Source organism: Geotrypetes seraphini, chromosome 5, assembly GCF_902459505.1.
Source record: "Geotrypetes seraphini chromosome 5, aGeoSer1.1, whole genome shotgun sequence".
Classification (NCBI taxonomy): domain Eukaryota; kingdom Metazoa; phylum Chordata; class Amphibia; order Gymnophiona; family Dermophiidae; genus Geotrypetes; species Geotrypetes seraphini.
The window spans coordinates 13,520,393-13,543,728 of record NC_047088.1 but is presented as its reverse complement, the minus strand read 5'-3'; the positions used below and the strand labels follow the sequence as shown (position 1 = coordinate 13,543,728).

General features: G+C 45.1%; 1 protein-coding gene across 2 annotated transcripts in view; it reads right to left on the bottom strand.

Moving 5' to 3' along the window:
- The window catches only part of LOC117360676 (vascular endothelial growth factor receptor kdr-like), a 333,742-nt gene that overhangs the window by 229,144 nt on the left and 81,262 nt on the right, over nucleotides 1–23,336 (bottom strand). For both annotated transcript variants that reach the window (XM_033944848.1, XM_033944847.1), the window contains exons 2-3: nucleotides 22,706–22,802; nucleotides 7,415–7,635 (exon numbers count right to left, since the gene is read on the bottom strand). In XM_033944848.1, coding sequence (XP_033800739.1) covers nucleotides 7,415–7,635; nucleotides 22,706–22,802 — 318 coding nt within the window. The remainder of the gene's footprint in view (nucleotides 1–7,414; nucleotides 7,636–22,705; nucleotides 22,803–23,336) is intronic.

The following is a 23,336-nucleotide window of genomic DNA, read 5'->3' as shown; positions in this document are numbered from 1 at the left end:
GGGCTGTAGCCCTTTTCTGCCGTCATCTTCTATGTTTCTATATGTTATATGCCTCCAAAACCCAATGAAACAGTGGCAAAAAAAAAAAAAAAAAAATTTAACAGCCATCTCCAGTGGCCAATTCGGTGAAGTTAGCAGGAAACTGCAGAGAAGGGTTCCTCTACTTTATCACCACAGCAGCAGAAAGAAGGCAAACTGGATTCTGGGATGCTATGATAGGAGACCATCAACGTCCTTCCCTGAATCTTCCTGCGTGTCAAGATCAACCTCCAGCAGAGACCCTTGCACTATACCAGTGTCTCGCAAACTTTTTCGAGCTGGGGCACACTAAACCTAGTGTCACCAGCTCGAGACACCCAGAAGTGCGCAGGTGACGGCGTGATGACATCATGCACACGTGTGATGTCAGTGCGCTGGCATCAGCGCATGTGCAAAGGCCCTTCAAACTGGCCTTGCGTAGAAAGACCCGTGCTGGAGAGAAGACAGGCACAAAGACCCGCTGGAGAGAAGGCCGGCAGAAAGAGCCGTGCTGGAGAGAAAGGCCGGCAGAGAGAAGAGGTGCAGGCGTCTGGAGATTGCTTACAGGACGTGCCTCTCTTCGCGAGAGGCACGTCCCGTAGACAGTCATCCGGCACCGGAACCTCCTCTTCCCCAGTGTAACGTGGCACACCAGAAATCTCAGGAGGCCCACTGGTGTGCCACGGCACACAGTTTGCGATACACTGCGCTCTACGGTCGGCAACAAATCTCTCTTTCTACTGGGGAAGGTTACTGGCTAACGTGCTTGAGTTTGATATCAAAGCCAAAGCACTGCTGGACCACCCAGTGGAAAAATCCCAAAGCAAGGGCCAACCTTTTAGGAGGGGAGGCAGTGTGCCAACCTGAATTTTCAGTCTCCTTTATCACAGCTCAGGAGCTTACAATATATTGGTAAATAAAATCCTGGTTCAAGAATGCAAAGTGCCAAGAAAAGTGACCGGAAGAATTAACAAGACTATTAAGGAGACCCCCCCCCCCCACCCTCTCCCCGTTGCCTACTGAGTAAATAGAAATCTGAGTAGGGAAACTCTTAAGCAAAAACCTATACGGTTTTCTTAACTCCTGGCTGAATCATCAACTGGCAGAATGTATAAAGCCAAAGTGAAAAAGTGCCAAAATTGTAAAAAAAACATTCTGTGTGTGCTTATAAGAAGTACTCAGGGAGACAAGCCGATCTCATCTCATATTTATGGGATCAAAAGCAATTAGGTAGCAACTTTTCTGATCCCCCAAATCCACCACAGTAAATCATTTCCACAGTGCTGTTATTAGGTTCACCCTTCTCTCTCTCTCCGCATTTGTCAGGATGGACTAAGAACCCAGCTTTGTGCTTCAGGAAGACGCATCCAGCGTTCCACCTGGCTTTTTGAAGACTTGAAGCCCAGCTGAAGCCAAACTATGACCTACTTTCCAAAGCACGCACCAGCTTCCAACATTCACAACATCCCTACACGATAACTGGGAAGACCGAATCTGCTAAGCAAATGCCGGGAGTCACTTCAACTTCTATTTACTTTCAACCTTCTTTCCAGGAGAGTTTCGTAATGAAAAACACATCTTGTTTCTGTGGGTAATGAAAGGCTGGAGACAGATCTGACTTCGTGTGGTAGCTCAGTGATGACTTTATTTTATGCACTTCATCGCTGGCCTTGTGGTCAGCCTCCGTGGCGAGGGGTACAGAACATCCCCCACCCCCTACCATTCCTGCTCCTGATTGGCACTGAGGTGTGTTTGGTTTGGCAATGGAAAAGTCAGTCCATGTTTTTTTTCCATCCTTCTTCTGGGCGGTGATGGCAAGGGGAAGTGAGGAAGGTTAAAACTCTTGACCAGTTAGGGAATAGTGTTGCATTAGTGGTTCCATATCAGTGTGGGATCCTGACTCCAGTTCTCCCTCAGCGGGACAGAAAACCCCCAGAATACAACAGGATAGGAGAGGCAGCGCCCACCGGGAGAGGAGCCCAGCAAAAGCATTGTCTCTCTCCTGCGGTGAACCAGGAAATGCCTTAACTGTGCAAACATTGATCTCAAACTCACGGCCCGCCATTCTGAGGCCCTCATTAAGTTTATCATAATCACAAAAGTAAAATAAAACCGTTTCTCGACCATATGTCTCTTTAGCTATAAATGACAATATTATTATTAAGACAGCCAAAATGAAAGAGTTTTAGCTCATGCAAAATTGTCATTTCTTTAATAAGACATTAACTATTTTTTCTGAGGCCCTCCAAGTACCGATAAATCCAAAATGTGGCCCTGCAGAGGGTTTGAGTTTGAGACCACTGCCAAAGGTCCATCAAGCCCAGTATCCTGTTTCCAATAGTGGCCAAGCCAGGTCCCAAGTACCTGGCAGAAACCCAAAGAGTAGCAACATTCCGGAGCTGAGATTGTGATGTCATAATGTCTCATTCCACCAATGCCTAAGAGCCAACCTCAGCAGTGATGTCACAATAGCTTGATTATTTCTCACATAAGAACATAAGAGCTGCCATAGTGGGACAGACCAAAGGTCAGTGTTCTCAAACTCGCGGCCCACCAGGTCTATTTTGAGGCCCTCAGTCCGTTTATCATAATCACAAAAGGAAAATAAAACCTGCCTCTTTAGCTATAAATGACAATATTATTATTAAGACTTAGCCAAAAGGAAAGATTTATAAACTGTAAAGAGTTTGACCTCATACAAAATTGTCATTTCTTTAATAAGACATTAACTATTTTTTCTGAGGCCCTCCAAGTACGACAAATCCAAAATGTGGCCCTGCAAAGGGTTGGAGTTGGAGACCACTGCCAAAGGTCCATCAAGCCCAGTATCCTGTTTCCAACAGTTGCCAACCCAGGTCCCAAGTACCTGGCAGAAACCCAAAGAGTAGCAACATTCCGGAGCTGAGATTGTGATGTCATAATGCCTCATTCCACCAATGACTTAGAGCCAACCTCAGCAGTGATGTCACAATGGCTTGATTGTCTTACACTTGATCACATAAAAATTGCCCTACTGGGACAGACCGAAAGTTCATCAAGCCCAGTATCCTGTTTCCAACAGAGGCCAACCCAGGTCCCAAATACCTGGCAGAAACCCAAAGAGTAGCAACATTCCGGAGCTGAGATTGTGATGTCATAATGCCTCATTCCACCAATGCCTAAGAGCCAACCTCAGCAGTGATGTCACAATGGCTTGATTATTTTTATACTTGACTCACATAAGAACATAAGAGCTGCCATAGTGGGACAGACCAAAGGTCAGTGTTCTCAAACTCGCGGCCCACCAGGTCTATTTTGAGGCCCTCGGTCTGTTTATCATAATCACAAAAGTAAAATAAAACCGTTTCTCGACCATATGTCTCTTTAGCTATAAATGACAATATTATTATTAAGACTTAGCCAAAATGAAAGAGTTTTAGCTCATGCAAAATTGTCATTTCTTTAATAAGACATTAACTCTTTTTTTTCTGAGGCCCTCCAAGTACTGACAAATCCAAAATGTGGCCCTGCAGAGAGTTTGAGTTGGAGACCACTGATCTAAAAGTACCACAGCTGACTGTTTCTAGTGACTCGGCTCCTTATCAAGTAAGGCTCAATTTCCAGAAACATGTCCCTAACACTTCATTACATTTAGGACTTAAGGGATTGGGATAGGATATACTGTTTGTATTAAGTGGTTTACACTCAAGGTACTCAAGCATCTCCCTATCTGTCCTGGCAGCTCACAATCTCTCTAATGTACTTGGGGCAGTGGAGGATTAAGTGACTTGCCCAGGGTCACAGGGAGCAGTGCAAGCTTTGAACCCACAACCTCAGGGGGCTGAAGCTGCAGCTTTTACCGCTGTGCCACACTCTCTTCCAGTACAATCACAGCAGTGAGCTAAGTATAGAACAATGAAGCCATTGTGACATCACTCATGAGGTTGGCTTTTATTGGTGGAATGAGGCATTATGACATCAGGGATAGGGACTTGGACTTGTATTCTGCCTTTCTATAGTTTTACAATCACACTCAAAGTGGTTTACATATAGGTACTTCAAGCACTTTCCCTGTCTGTCCCGATGGACTCACAATCTATCTTGGGATAATGGAGGATTAAGTGGCTTGCCCAGGGTCGCAAGATTTGAACCCGCAACCTCAGAGTGTTGAGGCTGTGGTTCTCCTCATTAGTTTTGGGCACCTGTTCCAGAAGAGTACCACTCGCATCTGAACAGGTACAGATCTATTCGGAGCAGGTGGCCAGCCAGCATTGAAAGTTGACCTTTTGGAGAGAAGTATGAAACCTAGAGATGAGGGAAGAGCTGTGTCCCTTCCTCCAAAAAGGAACATGTAGAGAATCAGTAGGGGTGTTACTCCACTCTGGGGTCCATCTAGGCCTTGGCTCCTTGGAGCTAAAGCGGCACTTAGAAACATAGAAACATAGAAATAGACGGCAGATAAGGGCCAAGGCCCATCCAGTCTGCCCACCCCAATGACCCTCCCTATCTATCTCTGCAAATAGATCCCACATGTCTATCCCATTTGGCCTTAAAATCTGGCACGCTGCTGGCCTCAATGACCTGAAGTGGAAGACTATTCCAGCGATCAACCACCCTTTCAGTGAAGAAGAACTTCCTAGTGTCACCGTGCAGTTTCCCGCCCCTAATTTTCCACGGATGCCCCCTTGTTGCCGCGGGACCCTTGAAAAAAGAAGATATCTTCTTCTACCTCGATGCGGCCCGTGAAATACTTGAATGTCTCGATCATATCTCCCCTCTCTCTACGTTCCTCGAGTGAGTAGAGCTGTAACTTCCCTAACCGCTCCTCGACCTTTTGTGGCCATGCCCCCATGATAGTGGCCAAATAAAATTATGTAGAGTTCACCCAAGTTCTGATCCCGTGTGGGGATCTGGGGTCCCAACCCACAGTTTGGGAAGCTCTGGGCTATGGGCAGGCATTGTTTATCTAGTACACCGCTGTCCCCTTGTCTTGAGAGGAGAGGGCTCTTCTCAAAAAAGTGAACGTATCAGGTGTTGCTAATTGATCTACAGATGTCCCCTATAGGAGGAGACATTGGGGAGACCTGATCCTAGTCTTCCAAAAGAGAGAGACACAGAGTGAAGCAGGTGTCACAAGAGTCTCATGTTGGGGAAAAGATCCCAAAGCTGCTGAGTGCTGCTACCTTAAAGTAACAGGAGATAGAATCCACCCAGGGTCCTAATTGGAGTTGAGTCAATTATTGCTTAGAATTGACAATCATGCTTTTACCTCCTAACTCTTATTCACTTGTAACGTACTAACGTCGGTTTCATCGTTCCTTCTGCAAAATTCCCTAACCCTTATTTGTCCTGTTTGATTGTTATAATTAGAATGTAAGCTCTATTGAGCAGGGACTGTCTCTTACATGCTTAGGTGTCGGAACGGGGGATGCCACAGGGTTCATAGCCTTCCCAAAAATTCTCGGTCGCTTTTTTTTCTTTTGGCCCTCCCGCCCAACCTTCTCCCGGCAGCGTTGCTTAAGTCTTCGGGCAGCCACCGCGCAGCCGCCGTGCCGCGTCAGACAGCAGGCCTGCTCCCGGAACCCTTCATTCTATTTCCGGGGGCAGGCCTGCTCGTGGACGCTGCGCGGCGGCTGCTGAAGCGCCGAGAGGAGGTGGGTGGGGGACTCGGGGAGCTGTTTAGAGGTCGTGTGCCAAGGCAGAGCTCCTGGGCCCCCCTTAACAAAGTAATGTTCCGCTGCCTAGGTCTTGCATGTTTATTTTTTTAAGTTCCAAAATTTTATTAAAATTTTGGATATTAAACATAGGTTTAAGCAGGTGAGAATATAAATTCTAACAAGTCTGTTCGCAAACAATATTGTCACAATGCAAAGGATATTCCCAAACCCACCCAGAGAGTGAAAAACCAAACATTCATGCCTTCATACCTGTACATACATACTTAGCCATTCTGTAATAACACTCAACCATTATCTACATATTCTTATATAGGTGACTACAACCTTTTGAATTTAGGGAGGGGAAGGACGTTGATGGTCTTCTTGCCTCTCTTTTCCATTATGGCTGCCTCATATGTACCAATTAAGCAAACTGAGTTCCACCAAAACTGAAAAGATAATAAAGATGCATCTTTCCATGTTTTCAAAATAGTTTGGATCGCAGCAGCAGTGTTGCTATTAACTTCATATACCGTATTTATCGCTCCATAAGACGCACTTTTCCCACCCCCAAAAAGGCGGTGGAAATAAGGGTGCGTCTTATGGAGCAAATACCCCCCTGTACCCCCGTACTTTAAAAAAAAAAAATCCGTCTGTCCAGCGCTGTATGGCAGGAGCTTTCAGCGCTCCTGCCGTTCCCTCAGCTGACTCCAAAACTCTTGTGGCAGCATCGGAGCGGAGCACGAGGCAGGCGCGAGCTTTTCGCGTTGCTGCCTGGTCCCGCTCCGCTCCGTGAACGGCTGCCGTCAGTCCCGTGATGCTCCCTTCTGATGCTGCCACAAGAGTTGGGCAGTCAGCTTGGAGGGAAGGGCAGGAGCGCTGAAAGCTCCTGCCATAAAGTGCTGGACAGCAGAATTTTTAAAAAGGTACCAGGGCCTGCCTGCCTGCTTGCTTGGGGTGGGGGTGCCCTGCCTGCCAGCTACTAGCCCTGCCTGCCCTGTCCCTGCCTACCTGCCTGCCAGCCACTAGGCCTGCCTGCCCTGTGCCCTGTCCTGGCCTACCACTAGACCACCAGAGGGGGGACAGGGTACAGAGCCTGGCAGGGAGGGGGCCCAGGGTTCAGAGCTTGGCAAGGAGTGTGGGGTTGGGTACAGAGCCTAGCAGGGAGAATTTGGTTCAAACTGGGTTTTTTTTCTTGTTTTCCTCCTCTAAATTTAGGGTGCGTCTTATGGAGCGAAAAATACGGTAATCATTAGTCATGCCAATAGAAGCATATAGTGCATGTCATAAGAGCCTAAGAGTTGCCATACTGGGACAGATCAAAAGTCCATCAAGCCCAGTATCCTGTTTCCGACAGTGGCCAACCCAGGTCCCAAGTACCTGGCAGAAACCCAAAGAGTAGCAACATTCCAGAACTGAGATTGTGATATCATAATGCCTCATTCCACCAATGTCTAAGAGCCAGCCTCAGCAGTGATGTCACAATGGCTTGATTGTCCTTTACTTAAGAACATAAGAATAGCTTTACTGGGTCAGACCAATGGTCCATCCAGCTCAGTATCCTGTTTCCAACAGTGACTAATCCAGGTCACAAGATCCCACGGACCATTTCACCTGCTATCAGCTGGATTCTTTCAGGGTCCATTTTTCTCCTGCTGGTCATCCAAGGAACAACAGGCATTGGTCTAGGATGAAAATTGACTGCAATACACACAAATACATAGTGCCGAATATGGACTCTGAGCAAGCAGGTCTCTTACCTTTGACAAACAAGTACAGCTCAGCTGTCAGGTCTTTGTGGAATGGAAGGTTGCTGTAACCACAGGAAACGTATCCAGTGTGACTGGCCAGGGCCTTTGTAATGGTCAACTGACTGCAGATGGTTCCATCGGCCTCCGAACATCGGCTCTCACTCACCAGGAGACTGTTATTGACAGAGTATAGGATGTTATTCCAAAGCCAGGTCAAGGAGGCCGATCCCCTGTGAACATTTCAGAATAAGATTCATTGGTACTGTGGCACATCCAGCAGAAAGAGGAAGCATACAGGGGGGGGGGGGGGACGGGACATTTTTTTTTTCATTTGTTTGTTTGTTTCTTTCTGTTTTCTTTTCTTTTTTTATTTCAAATAATATTTACAAAGAAACATAACAGGATATGGAAACATAAGAAATCATCCATAATAATAAAAGGCTAAGCGCGCATGCGTTGTCGAAAATCCGTGAGTCCTGGTGGCGTGAGCTGTGCTTCTGTCCCAGTGCTCACAGCGCTTGCGCTAGCGCGTGTGCCAGCAACTCCTCCCTCCCACTGCCGGTCCTCTTCCAAGCGGCCTGCTGAGGTTCGCCAGCCCCTGTAGCGAACCTTGCAGGCCGCTCTAGCAAATCCAGGGAGGCGAAGGCGGGACGGAGGCTGCAATCGGCAGCGGCTGCTGCTACTCCTCCAGCCGCCTAGCTCCTCTCCGCCGGCCCCGGCTGGCAGCCCTCTCTGCCCAGTCCTCTCTGCTCCGGTGGCCCGCGCAAGAGAAGGAGCGGATGAAGCAGGGAGACTGTGCAAAGGGAAACAAGGGGGTTGACGGGACGGGAAGGGAAAGGGAGGGGGGAGGAAGCCGAGGAATCTCTAGCACCCGTTAATGTAACGGGCTTAAAGACTAGTTTTACATAATTACAAAATCAGAAATTCCATCTAGCCCTCATTAAAAGAAGAGGTGCACTATTTAGTATCAGAAATCTACTTCAAAGGAAAATTAAAGGAAGAAAACATTTTCCTTCCATATAAGCATCTTTTTCAAATCAGGCTCCTCAATTTGAAAATAGCCATCTCAACCAACAAAATATATAATCCCCCATTATTTTGATCAAGAAATTGAAATAACTGAGCCAGATCCCAAAAAATATAATCTGTACTTTGAAAAGTCGCCAAACACTTGCAAGGAAACTTCAGAAAAAATGTGGCCCCCCCAGTTCCACAACTCGAGGTTTCAAGGCTAAAAAGCCCTTCCTTCTGAGTTGGGTCAATCTTGCCACATCAGGAAAGTTTCAAGTTTTATGATTTTTAATATACCGGCCATCAACAATGCTAAAATAAAAGATTAAAATAATACTTATAGGAAGGGGGAGAGTGAACATGAAAAGACATTTTACGAAGACAAACATGGGGGGAGAAGGGAAAAAGGGGGGGTTGATAGTTACATCGTTTAAAAAAAAATAAATTAAGATTTGAAAAGAAAAGGGAGGGGGTGGGGATGTAACATTAGGGATGGTGTCGCATCTTAAAAGCGGTTGGCAAATTTTTGAGAATGAGAAGTTTAGAAGCTGTGGAATGCATCTTGAAATAAGAACGTTTTTAATTTAGTCTTGAATTTGTCGAGAAGATTTTTGTGGCGGAGATGAGATGGCAAGGCATTCCATAAAGTTGGGGCGACTACGGAAAAGTTAGTTTTCCTAGTGTAGTAGAATTCTTTGATAGAGGGGACAATAAGTTCTGATCTGCTGAACTGAGAGCCCGGGAAGGACAGAGAGGGATGATGAGTTTATCCAGGAAGGGTGGAAGACGCGAGAGTTTTATTTTAAAGACTAGCATTAGTATTTTGTAAGTGATACGGTGTGTGACAGGTAGCCAGTGGGCTTCTTTCAGAATAAGTTTTATTGCCGTATTTTGAATGAGCTGTAGACGCCGTAGTTCTTATTAAGGAATTCCATTATATAGAGAATTACAGTAATCTAGATGAGAGATGACCAATGAATGAACAAGAGTTGTGATAGCTTTAGTTTCGAGGATAGAAGTTAGAGAACGGATAAGCCGAAGTTTATAGAAGAAAGGTTTTTACAACGGAACTGATCTGGTCGTGAAAGGTTAAATCTTTGTCTAAGATTACTCCAAGAAGTTTTATTTTTGATTGGGAACATCTGAACCTTAGCTCCACAAAATAAAGCATTTTTGTTTTTAAAATAAAGTTTCATCGTCAATGCCTTATCGCTCTCACACAAAAAAATTACAAGTAAGGTAGCTCTCATCTGTATTTCATCTTGAGAGTCTTCCAAAAAAAATCTGTCATATCTATATCAATAGATCTGTTTTCTTATTTTAGCACATGTTAAGACTGAATGGGCCATGCATCCTTGATGGTTTTGAAAATATTCATTATTTTTAAAGGATCAATAATCGCAATAAACTCAGATTGGAGACCGTATCTGGCGAAGGATGTAAAAAGACTTGAGGCTGTCCAGAGGAGTGTGACGAAAATGATAGGAGGCTTGCGCCAGAAGACGTATGAGGAGAGACTGGAAGCCCTGAATATGTATACCCTAGAGGAAAGGAGAGACAGGGGAGATATGATTCAGACGTTCAAATACTTGAAGGATATTAACGTAGAACAAAATCTTTTCCAGAGAAAGGAAAATGGTAAAACCAGAGGACACAATTTGAGGTTGAGGGGTGGTAGATTCAGGGGCAATGTTAGGAAATTCTATTTTACGGAGAGGGTGGTGGATGCCTGGAATGCGCTCCCGAGAGAGGTGGTGGAGAGGAAAACTGTGACTGAGTTCAAAGAAGCGTGGGATGAACACAGAAGATTTAGAATCAGAAAATAATATTAAATATTGAACTAAGGCCAGTTACTGGGCAGACTTGCACGGTCTGTGTCTGTGTATGGCCGTCTGGTGGAGGATGGGCAGGGGAGGGCTTCAATGGCTGGGAGAGTGTAGATGGGCTGGAGTAAATCTTAACAGAGATTTTGGCAGTTGGAACCCAAGCACAGTACTGGGCAAAGCTTTGGATTCTTGCCCAGAAATAGCTAAGAAGAAAAAATTAAAAAATTTAAATTGAATCAGGTTGGGCAGACTGGATGGATCATTCGGGTCTTTATCTGCCGTCATCTACTATGTTACTATGTAGATAACCACTGAATGCCTTCAGACCCAGAAAACAACTGGATAATTGAGAAGCAAATTAAAGCTAATCTTCTCTCCTTCTTTGCCAGCAATATACTCACCCCAGCATCTGCGTGACCACCATTCCCTTCTCTATCACACCAATAGCTTGACTGACAACAGTGAGGGGGGGGGGGTGATTTACACCAGCCTTTCAAATGGCACATGTTTGCAACTAAAGCTAAGGGCATCTTCTCCTAAACCATGCTAGCGGTTTTAGCACCGGGAGCCGCGCTGAACGACCCGCGCTGCTCCCGGCGCTCATAAGAACTGCTTTCATTGTATGCTAAGAGATCTCATGCATATTCATTGGGGAAATCCTGAAAACCCGACTGGATTGCGGCCCTCGAGGAGGGACTTTGACACCCCTGTCCTAGTGAGATGCTGGAGGCAGATACATTATCAGAATACCAGAAAATTCAGGAACTAAGCACAAATGATCTTCACCTGTAGGGCAGGGAGGGTAGATCACATATCCATAGGGTCTGCAATATAGTAACAAGAAGTGTAGGGTTACCATTTGGCAACTCGGTCCTGGAGTACCCCCTTCCCGGTCAGGTTTTCAGGATATCCACAATGAATACACATAAACTTGCCTACATTTGCATACACTGCCTCCATTATATGCAAATTTCTTTCATGCACAATCATTGTGGATATCCTGAAAACCTGACTGGCAAGGGGGTACTCCAGGACTGCGTTGAGAAACGCTGTCATATGGTTCCTGAAAAAGGAGGGCTTTACTTCCATTGAAAGCATTGGATCTATCCTCCTCCTTTTTCTGGAGCCATATGGTAACCCTAAGAAGGAGAAATAAGCAGCATAGTATCTGTTTTATTTTTGGAAGGGATCTTACCAGGTACTTGTGACCTGGTCTGGCCATTGTTGGCAGCAAGATACTGGGCTTGATGGACCTTCGGACTGACCCAGTGTGGCCATGCTTAAGCTCATGATTCTATGAGTCCACATTTAATGGCACCTGTCAGACTCGGAGGTTCAGGACTGGGGCAAGGCTAGTCCTGTGGGTCAGAACTGAGCTGCCACAGCAGGGTAGGGGGGGGGAATCTCTGCAGCAGATTACTGCGATGTGATTACCCACAATCCCCTGTGGCCCTTGACCCGGAAAAACTCTTGAGCCGTGTGAATAGAATAAATGTTCCTTGCGTTGTGGAAAACATATTTGGGACATCTTGGGACACATTTGGCTCTGTCCGCATTCAGATTCTCTTCAACATGTTGTGGTTTTAAAGCCTCCCTGAGCTTCAGATGCAGAAAACATAGACAAGTGTTGAGTGTTGATGATGGTAGAACACTGTCTGGAGAACATCATAAGAAGAGCCCACGGAATCTTTTTTTCATCTCTGCGCACATGGAGTACATTCTCAGGCTTGGCACTCTCTCTTGTGATTAAGTGATAGGCACCCACGAAATCTGTCAACTCTACAAGGCAGCAATTGAAACTAGCAGACTTCTCTCAGTCATCCTTGGCAGGGAATGTGCTCTTGGCTTTGTCTCGCCTTTTCCCTGCTGAGGCTGCAATCATGGAGCCGGATGTGCAAACGGAGTGATATCCTGATGAACTGCTGAACCCACCGCTAGGGTTCTCATGTGCACCTCGGTGAAGAGTGGCCTCCCCCCCCTGCTTTTACATGGCATTAGTGACACATAAACAGGATGTTATGACCTGAAATCCAGTTAGAAGTGGGAAAGAGCAAAACTAGTGCCAGCCGTTCCACTAACGGAGATCACCAGTCAGTGCGTGACTCATTTCCCTACCCTTAGAAGAGGGGACCTGAGCAGTTTTCACAACTCAGGGAGTACCACACTTTTTATCTTGGTGCCATAAAGGATGCCACACCCTCTTCCCAGGATTAGACTGGTGGCTTAGTAGCAGTGCTGTGTATTGCCATGGGGTGGGACTTGGGCATGGTCTTGATGTAGGGGGAATGTTCATAGCCCCTGTGAGGAAGGAGTTTAGGTCACTGCTTAAAGGTGACATCTAGGTTGCAATTGTATAACAGGGCATCTCCAATTATACACCAGCCCCAGGATTCTATAAGCTTTGCACAACCAAATTTATGCCTAGCACTCAAATTCACATGCACAAGTAATAGAATAAAAGCATTTGTATGCACAACTTAATATAATAATTGGCTGTTAATTGGAGCTCACGAGCAATTATTTGCTTAAATTGGTGTTAACTGGCACCAGATAGCATTAGTGCATGCAACTGCCCTTGGTTGCTGTCCAGAAATTGCATGTACCAATTCCATTGAGCACAACGTCTATGGGCCAATGGATATGGAGGGGCACAGGTGGGTCAGAGGTATAACAAAGAGTTAGACACGCAGATTATAGAGTACTAGGAGATAAATTCCAAACTGCAGCTAAGCAGCCTTTGGCATGGCATAAATGCTGACGCCTAAAATTATGCATGAAACCGCAGACTTAGGCCCCAATTCTATAAAGGGCGCCTAAATCCCGCCTAATGCTGAGCGGGACTTAGGCATCAAAACTAAGTGGTTAATGAGCCATTTAAGGATCTCAACGAGCGATTGGCACATGGACGTCCAAAGGATGTGGACCTCACTTTGTAGGCGCATTCACAATTTCATAGACGCCCAATGGGAAAACTCACGCCTAACAGAATAGGTGTGGGCGTGGAATGGGCAAGGCTTCAATATGGACGTCCTTCAATTCATTTGCATAATGCTGAGCGACCTAGGGTGTCCATCTCATGCCTACATTACATTACATTAGTGACTTCTATTTCGCTCGTACCTTGCAGTTCTAGGCGGATTACAAAGAAGCTAACTGGACATTTCCAGGAAGTTTAGGAATTAGGATTACAAAGAAGATAGCTGGACATTTCCAGGAGATTTGCAATTTAGGGAGCTGTATACATGGTTGATACTTTGGAGAGAAAAAAATTACAAGAGAGGATGAGACTTTGAGGGGGGATTTACAAGGGAGGGGAAAGGACAAGGGGAAGAGTTAAGATATCTGGATAAATTTTTTGAATAGCAGGGTTTTGAATCCTTTTTGAAATGATTTGAAGTCGCTCGTTGTGGTCAGCAAGTTGGAGATGGTGTGGTCAAGTTTCGCTGCTTGCGTCGCTAGTAGGTTGTCAAACATCTTCTTGTGCCGAGTACCTTTGAATTGGGGGGGGTAAGTAAATGGGGTCTGAGTTCTTCTTTGTCTAGTAGTAAGGTTCTGATTTAGGCGGTTGTTTAGGTAAGTGGGGGCAGTGCCATTTATAGCTTTGAATAATAGACAGTATAGTTTGAATTGAATTCGTGCTTGTATTGGTAACCAGTGTGAGTCTAGGTAGGCAGTGGTGATGTGGTCATATTTACTTAGCGAGTAGATCAAACTGAGAGCTGTGTTTTGTACAGTCTGTAGTTGTTTTATATCATGTTTGCAGGGCATGGTAGATAGAGGATGTTGCAATAGTCCACTAGACCTAGGACTAGGGATTGGACTATGAGCTTATATTGCTCTACATCGAATAATTTTCTTATTTTTCATAGATTTCTCATGGTTAAAAATGCTTTCTGGGTAGTCTTGTTAATTTGGACCTGCATTGTGCAGCATCTATCTATCATCACTCCTAGGTGTTTAAGATTAGACTGTATAGGGTTTTTGGTGGCATTAATTTCTAATTCTGAAATGGAGGGGTTTTGGGCCTTTTCGAGCAAAAGAAATTTTGTTTTGTCTGAGTTTAGTTTCAGTTTGTGGTCTATCATCCATTTTTCCACTGCTTCTAGTGTTTTTTTTCAGTTTTTCTGTTGAAGTGGGATCTGGAGAATCAAAGGGGAGGAGTATGGTGATGTCGTCTGCATAGCTGAAAGATGTTACATTTAGGTTATCTAGAGTGGTCCCAAAGGAGGATATAAAGAGGTTGAAGAGTGTAGGCGACAGTGGTGACCCTTGTGGAACTCCACAGGGGTTAGACCATGGTTCTGATTTAAGATCATTTGATTTTACTCTGTAAGTTCTTGATTTAAGAAATCCTTGGAACTAGTTGTATACCCTGCCTGAGATCTCTATGGCTTCAAGTATCTGTAGTAGTATGGAGTGGTCAACCAGGTCGAATACAGCAGAGAGATCAAGTTGGATTATCAGCATCCTTCTGCCTTTGCTAAGGTGCTGTAGGGCTGTGTCTAGTAGGGTTGCTAGTAGTGACTCTGTGCTATGGTTGGATCTGAACCCTGATTGTGAGGGATGAAGTAGGTTGTGATCTTCCAGGTAGTTAGTGAGGTATTGAGCATTGTAGACGAATGAAACCAGGTCTACTTTTGAGCATAGTTTGGGCTTCAGATAGACCTGAGTTCTATGGATGGAACTAAGGCACAGTTTGGATGTCCTTAATGCGATCTGCTAAATAGCTCTCAGGGTTTTTATTTTTGCATTATTAAGCTTAATATTTATTGAGCTTTATTTATTTATTTATTGAGCTTTATTAAGCTCTAAATACATTTAATAAGGCACCACATAAACAGGGCACATCAAAACTGATATATTGCATGCAAAATCTTCTATTTTTGTGGACAAACAGCAATGTTATTTGTTAAATAGAGGAAAACATCCATTAACTGAAGCAGAGCATATGAAAAAAACACAGCTTTAGGTTTCTTGCTAAAAAGCTACCCTTTTTTTCTGACTAAACAGTGCTCCAATCAGCTCATTCTTGAAAGCAAAGAAAGCACATGACAAAAATATATAGATTGCATACATAACTTCATTTGCACAAGATTAAAACCAGAAAAAAACAGATACAGACCTTAGCATGGCTTCTACTTCATTGCAAATGGAGGTGTGCAGCTGCACAATGCTGACCTCATTGTGAGATCATCAAGGTGCACCTGCAAGGTAGAATGCCACAATTAAAATGTGCTGGGATTTGAACCTATGAAAGATAGAAACAAGGCTTTTACCCATTGAGCCACAGCAACTGCCACTAATGTTGCTCTTCCTCACATCTGATATGACAGCTTAGGGATCTGCTAAGCTATGATCTTCTCAGGTATTTTCACCTGCACATGGCTAGGATCACTCAGCTCACATGGTAGGAACCCCCACAACTGAAAGGGAGCAGCTGTAGCTCAATGGGTCAAAGCCCTCTGCTCATCTAGACATTGGTTGTGCTATGTATTACTTCACAGTGTGCCTGGTACTGGCGTTTGGATTTGAATCATACATTTCTCAGTAGTAGCTCAAGGCAAGTTACTTTGAGGTACAGAAGGCATTTTCCTGTCCATAGAGGGCTTGCAATTTAAGTTTTATACCTGTGGCAGTTGCTGAAAACTTTTCTGTTTTCTAAATTTCTAACAAACTAGTTATTTCTGTATTCTTTATAATATTATTTGTTCTCTCTTCATTGGTATAATCTTTTGTTAATCGTATAGAACTTACGGTTATACGGTCTAGAACTTTGTTGTTATGTTATGTTATCTCAAGAAACAGCAGGGGGCTTTGAATCCTGACTTCCCTGGATCTCGACCTGCTGCTCTGATCATTAAATACAGCTTATACATATTATTTGTATTATCTGTACTTAATGTTTGGCAAACTAATGGCTAGCAGAGCTGAAGCACTGTGGTTATTTGACAACCTACCAAAAACATTGATAGATAAATTATTTTATGGTTGCCAGTTATCTCAGGATTTCAAAAACAGTGCTGCTTGAACACAACGGTTCACATGATCAAGAAGATGCTGGTCTGGGGGAGCCAAAATTAGAGAAACTGGGCCTCTTCTCCCTCCAACAGAGGAGATTGAGAGGGGACATGATCAAAACATTCAAGGTACTGAAGGGAATAGACTTAGTAGATAAGGACAGGTTGTTCACCCTCTCCAAGGTGGAGAGAACGAGAGGGCACTCTCTAAAGTTGAAAGGGGATAGATTCTGTACAGACGTAAGGAAGTTCTTCTTCACCCAGAGAGTGGTAGAAAACGAACGCTCTTCCGGAATCTCACAAACAGATCGGAGAAGGTTATCATGCCGCTGTAATAAACTCGACACTATCAAAAATTGGCTTGCCGAAAATAGACTATCACTAAACATCCTTAAAACAAAAGCCATACTTTTTCTATGGAAACAAGGAGTACAGCTAGTTGCTCCTTTTATCATCAACAATATGCAAATAGATTTAGTCTCCTCATTAAAAATTCTTGGGGTTATGATTGATGAAAATTTCTCCTATCATGATCACATCAGCAACGTCGTCAAATCTTGCCTTCACAAATTGCGAATGGTCCGTTCAATCTCGAAATTTCTCGAACCTAAATCTTTAAATATTCTTTTACACTCACTGATAATAACAAAGCTTGATTATTGCAATGCATTATTACTCAATATTACGCAAAAAGAAAAAAAAAACGGCTACAAATAATTCAAAACATTGCAGTCAAACTTTTATATAATGGTAAAAAGTATGACCATGTAACCCCGTATTTGATTGAGTCACATTGGCTCCCTATCACGCACCGTATAACATACAAAATTTTATTGCTAGTATTTAAAACTCTAACCTCAAATGAACCTTCATTTATAAACCGGATGCTTATCCCACATAATGTATCACGTTCGCTTCGTTCTTTAGCACAAGGGTTATTGGCAGTCCCTTCCTTAAAAGTGGTAGGTACCAGACGGCACGACATGTTCTCAATTGTGGCCCCCCAGACGTGGAACTCTTTGCCACAATATATAAAAAATGAAAAGGATCTCAGTCTTTTTAAAAATAAATTAAAAACTTTCCTTTTTAAAGATGCTTTTAATCTTGAATAGAAATACTCTTTTGCTGCAGTCAAGTTATCCCTCCCTATGTTTTTTCCTTGAATGTTCCCTTTTCTTTTCGCAACATCTAAAATGTAACTTTTCCCCTTTTTATCATTATGTGTCTTAGTATGTCCGTGTATAAGACGGTTTCTTATTTAGTACTGGATACTATTAATATGTCTTTTAAAAGGATTAAGTTTGTTTTAAAATGTTCAAGTGTTTGTCTGCTTATGAGTTTTGATTTTAGTTTCTATATAATATTAGTATCTTGTTTTATAATGCTTATGTATCTTATTGTAAATCGCTTAGTAAATTATAGATAAGCGATTCATCAAATGAATAAATAAACATAAACATACTGGGCCATGGTGCGCCCTCACCTGGAGTACTGCGTCTAGCACTGGTCGCCGTACATGAAGAAGGACACGGTACTACTCGAAAGGGTCCAGAGAAGAGTGACTAAAATGGTTAAAGGGCTGGAGGAGTTGCCGTACAGCGAGAGATTAGAGAATCTAGGTCTCTTTTCCCTTGAAAAGAGGAGACTGAGAGGGGACATGGTCAAAACATTCAAGATAATGAAGGGAATAGACTTAGTAGATAAAGACAGGTTGTTCACCCTCTCCGCTGTAGGGAGAACGAGAGGGCACTCTCTAAAGTTGAAAGGGGATAGATTCCGTACAAACTTAAGGAAGTTCTTCTTCACCCAGAGAGTGGTAGAAAACTGGAACGCTCTTCCGGAATCTGTCATAGGGGAAAACACCCTCCAGGGATTCAAGACAAAGTTAGACAAGTTCCTGGTGAACAAGGATGTACGCTGGTAGGGCTGGTCTCAGTTAGGGCACTGGTCTTTGACCTAAGGGCCGCCATGTGAGCGGACTGCTGGGCACGATGGACCACTGGTCTGACCTAGCAGCGGCAATTCTTATGTTCTTATTTCCAGAGTCTTGCAAAGACTTTTCTCTTTAATTAGCTGTATTATTTTGCCCAAAAATTCATATTAGTCTTCCTCATATAGGGGGTCGTTTACTAATATTAGCACGCGTTAGTGTTTAGCGTGCAGTTATCAGTATAGAAACACTTCCCATTCACACATGCTGAGAGACATGAAGCTCTGTGGAGACAAACCCCATCGTGGAGCTCACCCACTGCCTATCACTTAGACGTTTTCTCTTTTTTGTTTTGCGTTATATTCTCTGGCTTGTTGTTTCTTTTATTTTGCCATGCCTTCTTTTGAATTGTTTCCCCGGAGGGTATTCAGTGTGCATAATACCATCAGGATCAGAGGGACTGGGGGAGGCAACTAGTAGACGGTGGAGGGGGGGGGTCCCTCTCTGCGGTATTCTAAAGTGCCCCCTGTTGTCTTTTTCAAAGGGATTTTTCTCTAAGTTGCGTTAAATATTTAGTAGCTGAGTAAAATTCAGAATAGAAACATAGAAAGATGACGGCAGAAAAGGGCTACAGCCCATCAAGTCTGCCCACTCTTCTGACCCACCCCATCAAGTCTGAGTGCTAATGACCTAGTTCCTTAACTCGACCCTCGTAGGGATCCCACGTGGATGTCCCATTTATTCTTAAAGTCAAGCACGCTGGTGGCCTTGATCACCTGCATTGGAAGCTTGTTCCAGTGATCTACCACCCTTTCTGTGAAGAAATACTTCCTGGTGTCACCATTAAATTTCCCTCCTCTGAGTTTGAGCGGGTGCCCCCTTGTGACCGAGGGTCCCCTGGGGAAGAATATATCGCTTTCCGCCTCGACACGACCTGTGATGTACTTAAATGTCTCAATCATGTCTCCCCTTTCTCTACGCTCCTCAAGAGTGTATAGCTGTAGTTTGCCCAGTCTTTCTTCGTATGAGAGACTCTTGAGTCCGGAGACCATTCTAGTGGCCATTCGCTGGACCGATTCAGCTCGAAGCACATCTTTTTGGTAGTGTGGTCTCCAAAATTGCACACAGTATTCCAGGTGAGGTCTCACCATGGTTCTGTAGAGCGGCATTATGACTTTAGGTTTGCGGCTGATGAAGCCTCTATTGATACATCCCAACATTTGCCTTGCCTTGGATGAGGCCTGCTCCACTTGTTTGGCAGCCTTCATGTCTGCACTGACGATTACTCCCAAGTCCCGTTCTTCTGAAGTCCTAGCTAGTGTTTCTCCATTCAAGGTGTAAGTTCTGCATGGATTTCCGCAGCCGAGATGCATGACCTTACATTTCTTAGCGTTGAAGCCCAGCTGCCATGTCGAGGACCAGTTTTCCAACGTGATCAGATCCTGCGTCATACTATCCTTGAGATTGCTTTCACTTACTATATTACATAGTTTGGCGTCGTCGGCGAACAGTGTTACTTTACCCTGAAGCCCTCGGGTCAAGTCCCTTATGAATATGTTGAAAAGGGATGGTCCCAGGACTGAGCCCTGCGGTACTCCGCTAGTCACCTCCGACGTCTCAGACAGGGTGCCGTTGACCACCACCTTCTGAAGTCTTCCACTCAGCCAATCACTGACCCATGCAGTTAGCTTCTCGCCTAAACCCATTGATTTCATCTAGGTGGAAACATATAGAGAGCCATTTTCAAAAAGGACATCTAAGTCCAATCTGGACGTTTCCTGCTAAACATCCAAAGTCGGAACCACAAAAACATCCTAGATGTTCATATATATATATATACTAGTCTTTAAGCCCGTTACATTAACGGGTGCTAGAATAGATTTTTCTGTCTGTCTGTGCTTCTTTCTCTCTCTCTCCTTGGCCACTGTCTGTGTCCTTCTATCTTCCCCCTCTCCCCAAGCAAAACTGTCTGCCCCAGCACACCCCTACACCCAAAGCAGCCCCCTTTCCCTCTCCCTGACTGTCTATCCGTGGCCCCCTTCTGTATTCACCCCAGAGCAAAGCTGTTTGCCCCCAGCACAGACCTCCCCCCAAAGCAGCCCCCTTTCCCTAACTGTCTCTCCATGGCCCCTTCTGTCTTCCTCCCCACAGCAAAAGCTGTCTGTCCCCAGCACACTCCCCCCCAAAGCAGCCCCCTTTCCCTAACTGTCTCTCCATGGCCCCTTCTGTCTTCCTCCCCACAGCAAAAGCTGTCTGTCCCCAGCACACTCCCCCCCAAACCAGCCCCCTTTCCCTCTCACTGTCTCTCCATGACCCCTTCTGTCTTCCCTTAGTGCCCCCAGTGCCGCCTTCCATGTCCTTAATGTCCCATTCAATGTCCTTAGTGCCCTCAGTACCTTCTTCCTATATCCTTAGTGCCCTCAGTGCCCCCAGTGCCTCCTTCCTGTGTCCTTAGTGCCCTTTCCTATGTCCTTAGTGCCCCCAGTGCCTCCTTCCAATGCCCCCTCAATGCCTTTTAGACTTTGTTCCACCCACACCCTCCCCCCGAAGCCAGCCTGCCTGCCTCCCATCCCCCTGTGCAGTAGAACCTTTAATTTCTACCACCCCCATTCTCCCATACAGTAGAATTCGCCATTTGCAGCATGTTTCTATCTACCCCCGCCCCCCCCCCAAGCCACTACCGCTAACATGCAGCCGACCCCACTGACCCTCCCATCGTGAGACGAACACAAACCTCCGACCTGCAGCAGCTCCACAGCACTCTACACTTTCCTCGGCAGTGAAAATCAAGACAGTATAAGGCTGGAAGCAGAATGTTTACAGTGCTGTGAAGCTGCTGCAGGCCGGAGGTTTGTGTTCATCTGGCGGTGGGAGGGTTGGATGGTAGGCTCAACCCGTCGGGTCGAATGGTAGCCGTGTAGACACCTCCTTGGGCAGCAAGGTTCGGACGCGCACTGCCACGCGTTTTCGTCGACCTGGGGCTTCGGCGCCATCGACAGAGGGAAAGAGGCGCAAGACGCGAGACGCTTCATCTTGTTTCTTCGGCAGCCGCCCCCCCTCCGGAGCGACTCCGACCTCTACCGGGCCCTGCAGTAGCTCACACTCGCACATCCGTGCTCTCCCAGCAGGGAATTTTGAAAACTGCGGCGCGAGGTGGAGAGCAGGGAGGCTGTGGTGACGTAAAACGCACGCATGCGCACTCGTGTTTCCGCAACGGATCAGGGAACACGACTTTTGAGTGCGCATGCGCGGCCTAGCATTTCATTATATTAGATACAAAGTAAAATCTTGGACTGCAAGTAACTTGGTTTGCAAGTGTTTTGCAAGACAAGCAAACCATTTTATTAAATTTTAACTTGATATACAAACAAGGTCTTGCAATACGAGTACAAACAGTATACACGCGTCACATCATCAAACTGAGCCAATGGCTCTTCTCTCTCCGACGCTGAAGGAGCGTAGTGACTGTTCTAAACGAGCGAGGTCTTGCGATACGAGTACATACAGTATACACGCATCACAACCGAGCCGATGGTTCTTCCCTCTCCGATGCTGCGGGAGTGTAGTGACTGTTTTTCCAATATGAGTACATATAGTATTTTGTATTACAGTTTTTGGGTTGTGGAACAAATCGGCTGAGTTTCCATTATTTCTTATGTGGAAATTTGCTTTGATATCCGAGTGCTTTGGATTATAAGCATGTTTTCGGGGGGGGGGGCAAAGAAGGAGTGGGGACAGAGAGGAGAGCGGGTGCCTCGTCTTCATCAAGATGGCACCCAGGTCAGATCCCTCCTCCCCTCCTTAACAACGCCACTGGATGTACAACTGAATATCCATCAACTGAATCAGCTTGGCTAGCTTGAGATGGATATCAAACAGAATAGACAATAGTGTTGATCTTTGGGGTACCCTGCAAGTCAGCGCCTATGAAGATGATGAGATGCCATCAAAAAGTATGAACTGTTGCCTGACAGATCGGCTCTGGACCAAGCAAGTGCTGATGCCTGTTTCTGCCACCATGATATCGTGATCCACAGTGTCAAAAGCTACTGAGAAATCTATCAGTACTAACAGAGAAGCATATCCTCTGTCTGTGAAGATCATTCTCCAGTAGAGATACGAGGACCATTTCTGTTCCATAACTGGCTCTGAATTCAGACTGAAATGGGTCCAGCCCAGACATGGGCAACTGCGGTCCTCGAGAGCCGGAATCCATTTGGGTTTTCAGGATTTCTCCAATGAATATGCATGAGATCTATTTGCATGCACTGCTTTCAATGCATATTCATTGGGGGAAACCTGAAAACCCGATTGGATTCCGGCCCTCGAGGACCGGAGTTGCCCACCCCTGGTCTAGCCAGTCACTGAGTTGAGCACAGACTGTTTGTCTTATAAGTATTCGTAGAAATGGCAAGTTTCGAGCTTGACCTGGGGAAAGTTTTTCTGCAGAGAACTTGTCCTTTCTTTAAGAAGAAATAGTTTCACGTTAACATCAGCCATGACTGAGGATGCTCACCTGCATGTGATGGAGAAGGACTGCCCGGCTTCTTTCACTATTTGCTCATCTGGAGGGCTCAGTTCAGGCTTCGTTAGTGTTTTCTGAGGAAGAGAACCTGCATGAAAGGGATGAGAAGGCTCAATAAGCTGGAGCTCCAACCCCAGGAGAAATTTCCAAACATTCTAACCCAAATGCTGAAAGGATGGGACACCCCCCTAACCAGCTGTTACACCACAGCCGTCCAGGATTTCCAAATTGCTTCAGATTTGTCCAGCAGGTTCATCCAGTCCTAGTTCTGCTTCATCCAAGCACTTCTGACTTTCTAATCGCGTGTCCCTAAGAAAAGCAGAAACTACAGATCCACGCAGTGAGGGTAAACCCAGGACCGGATAAGTCTACTGAACAAATCTGGAGTCATCTGCCATTCTGATGCTCCCATGGTGCCATCCCAGTCCCTCTTTGGGATAGTGTTGACCAGTGCACAAAAGATTTGCAGTAGAAGAAATTCCACTGCAAATCCAGTGGTGAAAAATCAGTGCAGAGTAATGAGAATGCCAAATTTATGCCACATTAAAATCGAAGCAGTAATTTGCTGCCCACTGTTCTGCACTATCTTCCTGTCAATGTCTGAGTGCTGATTAGCTCAGAC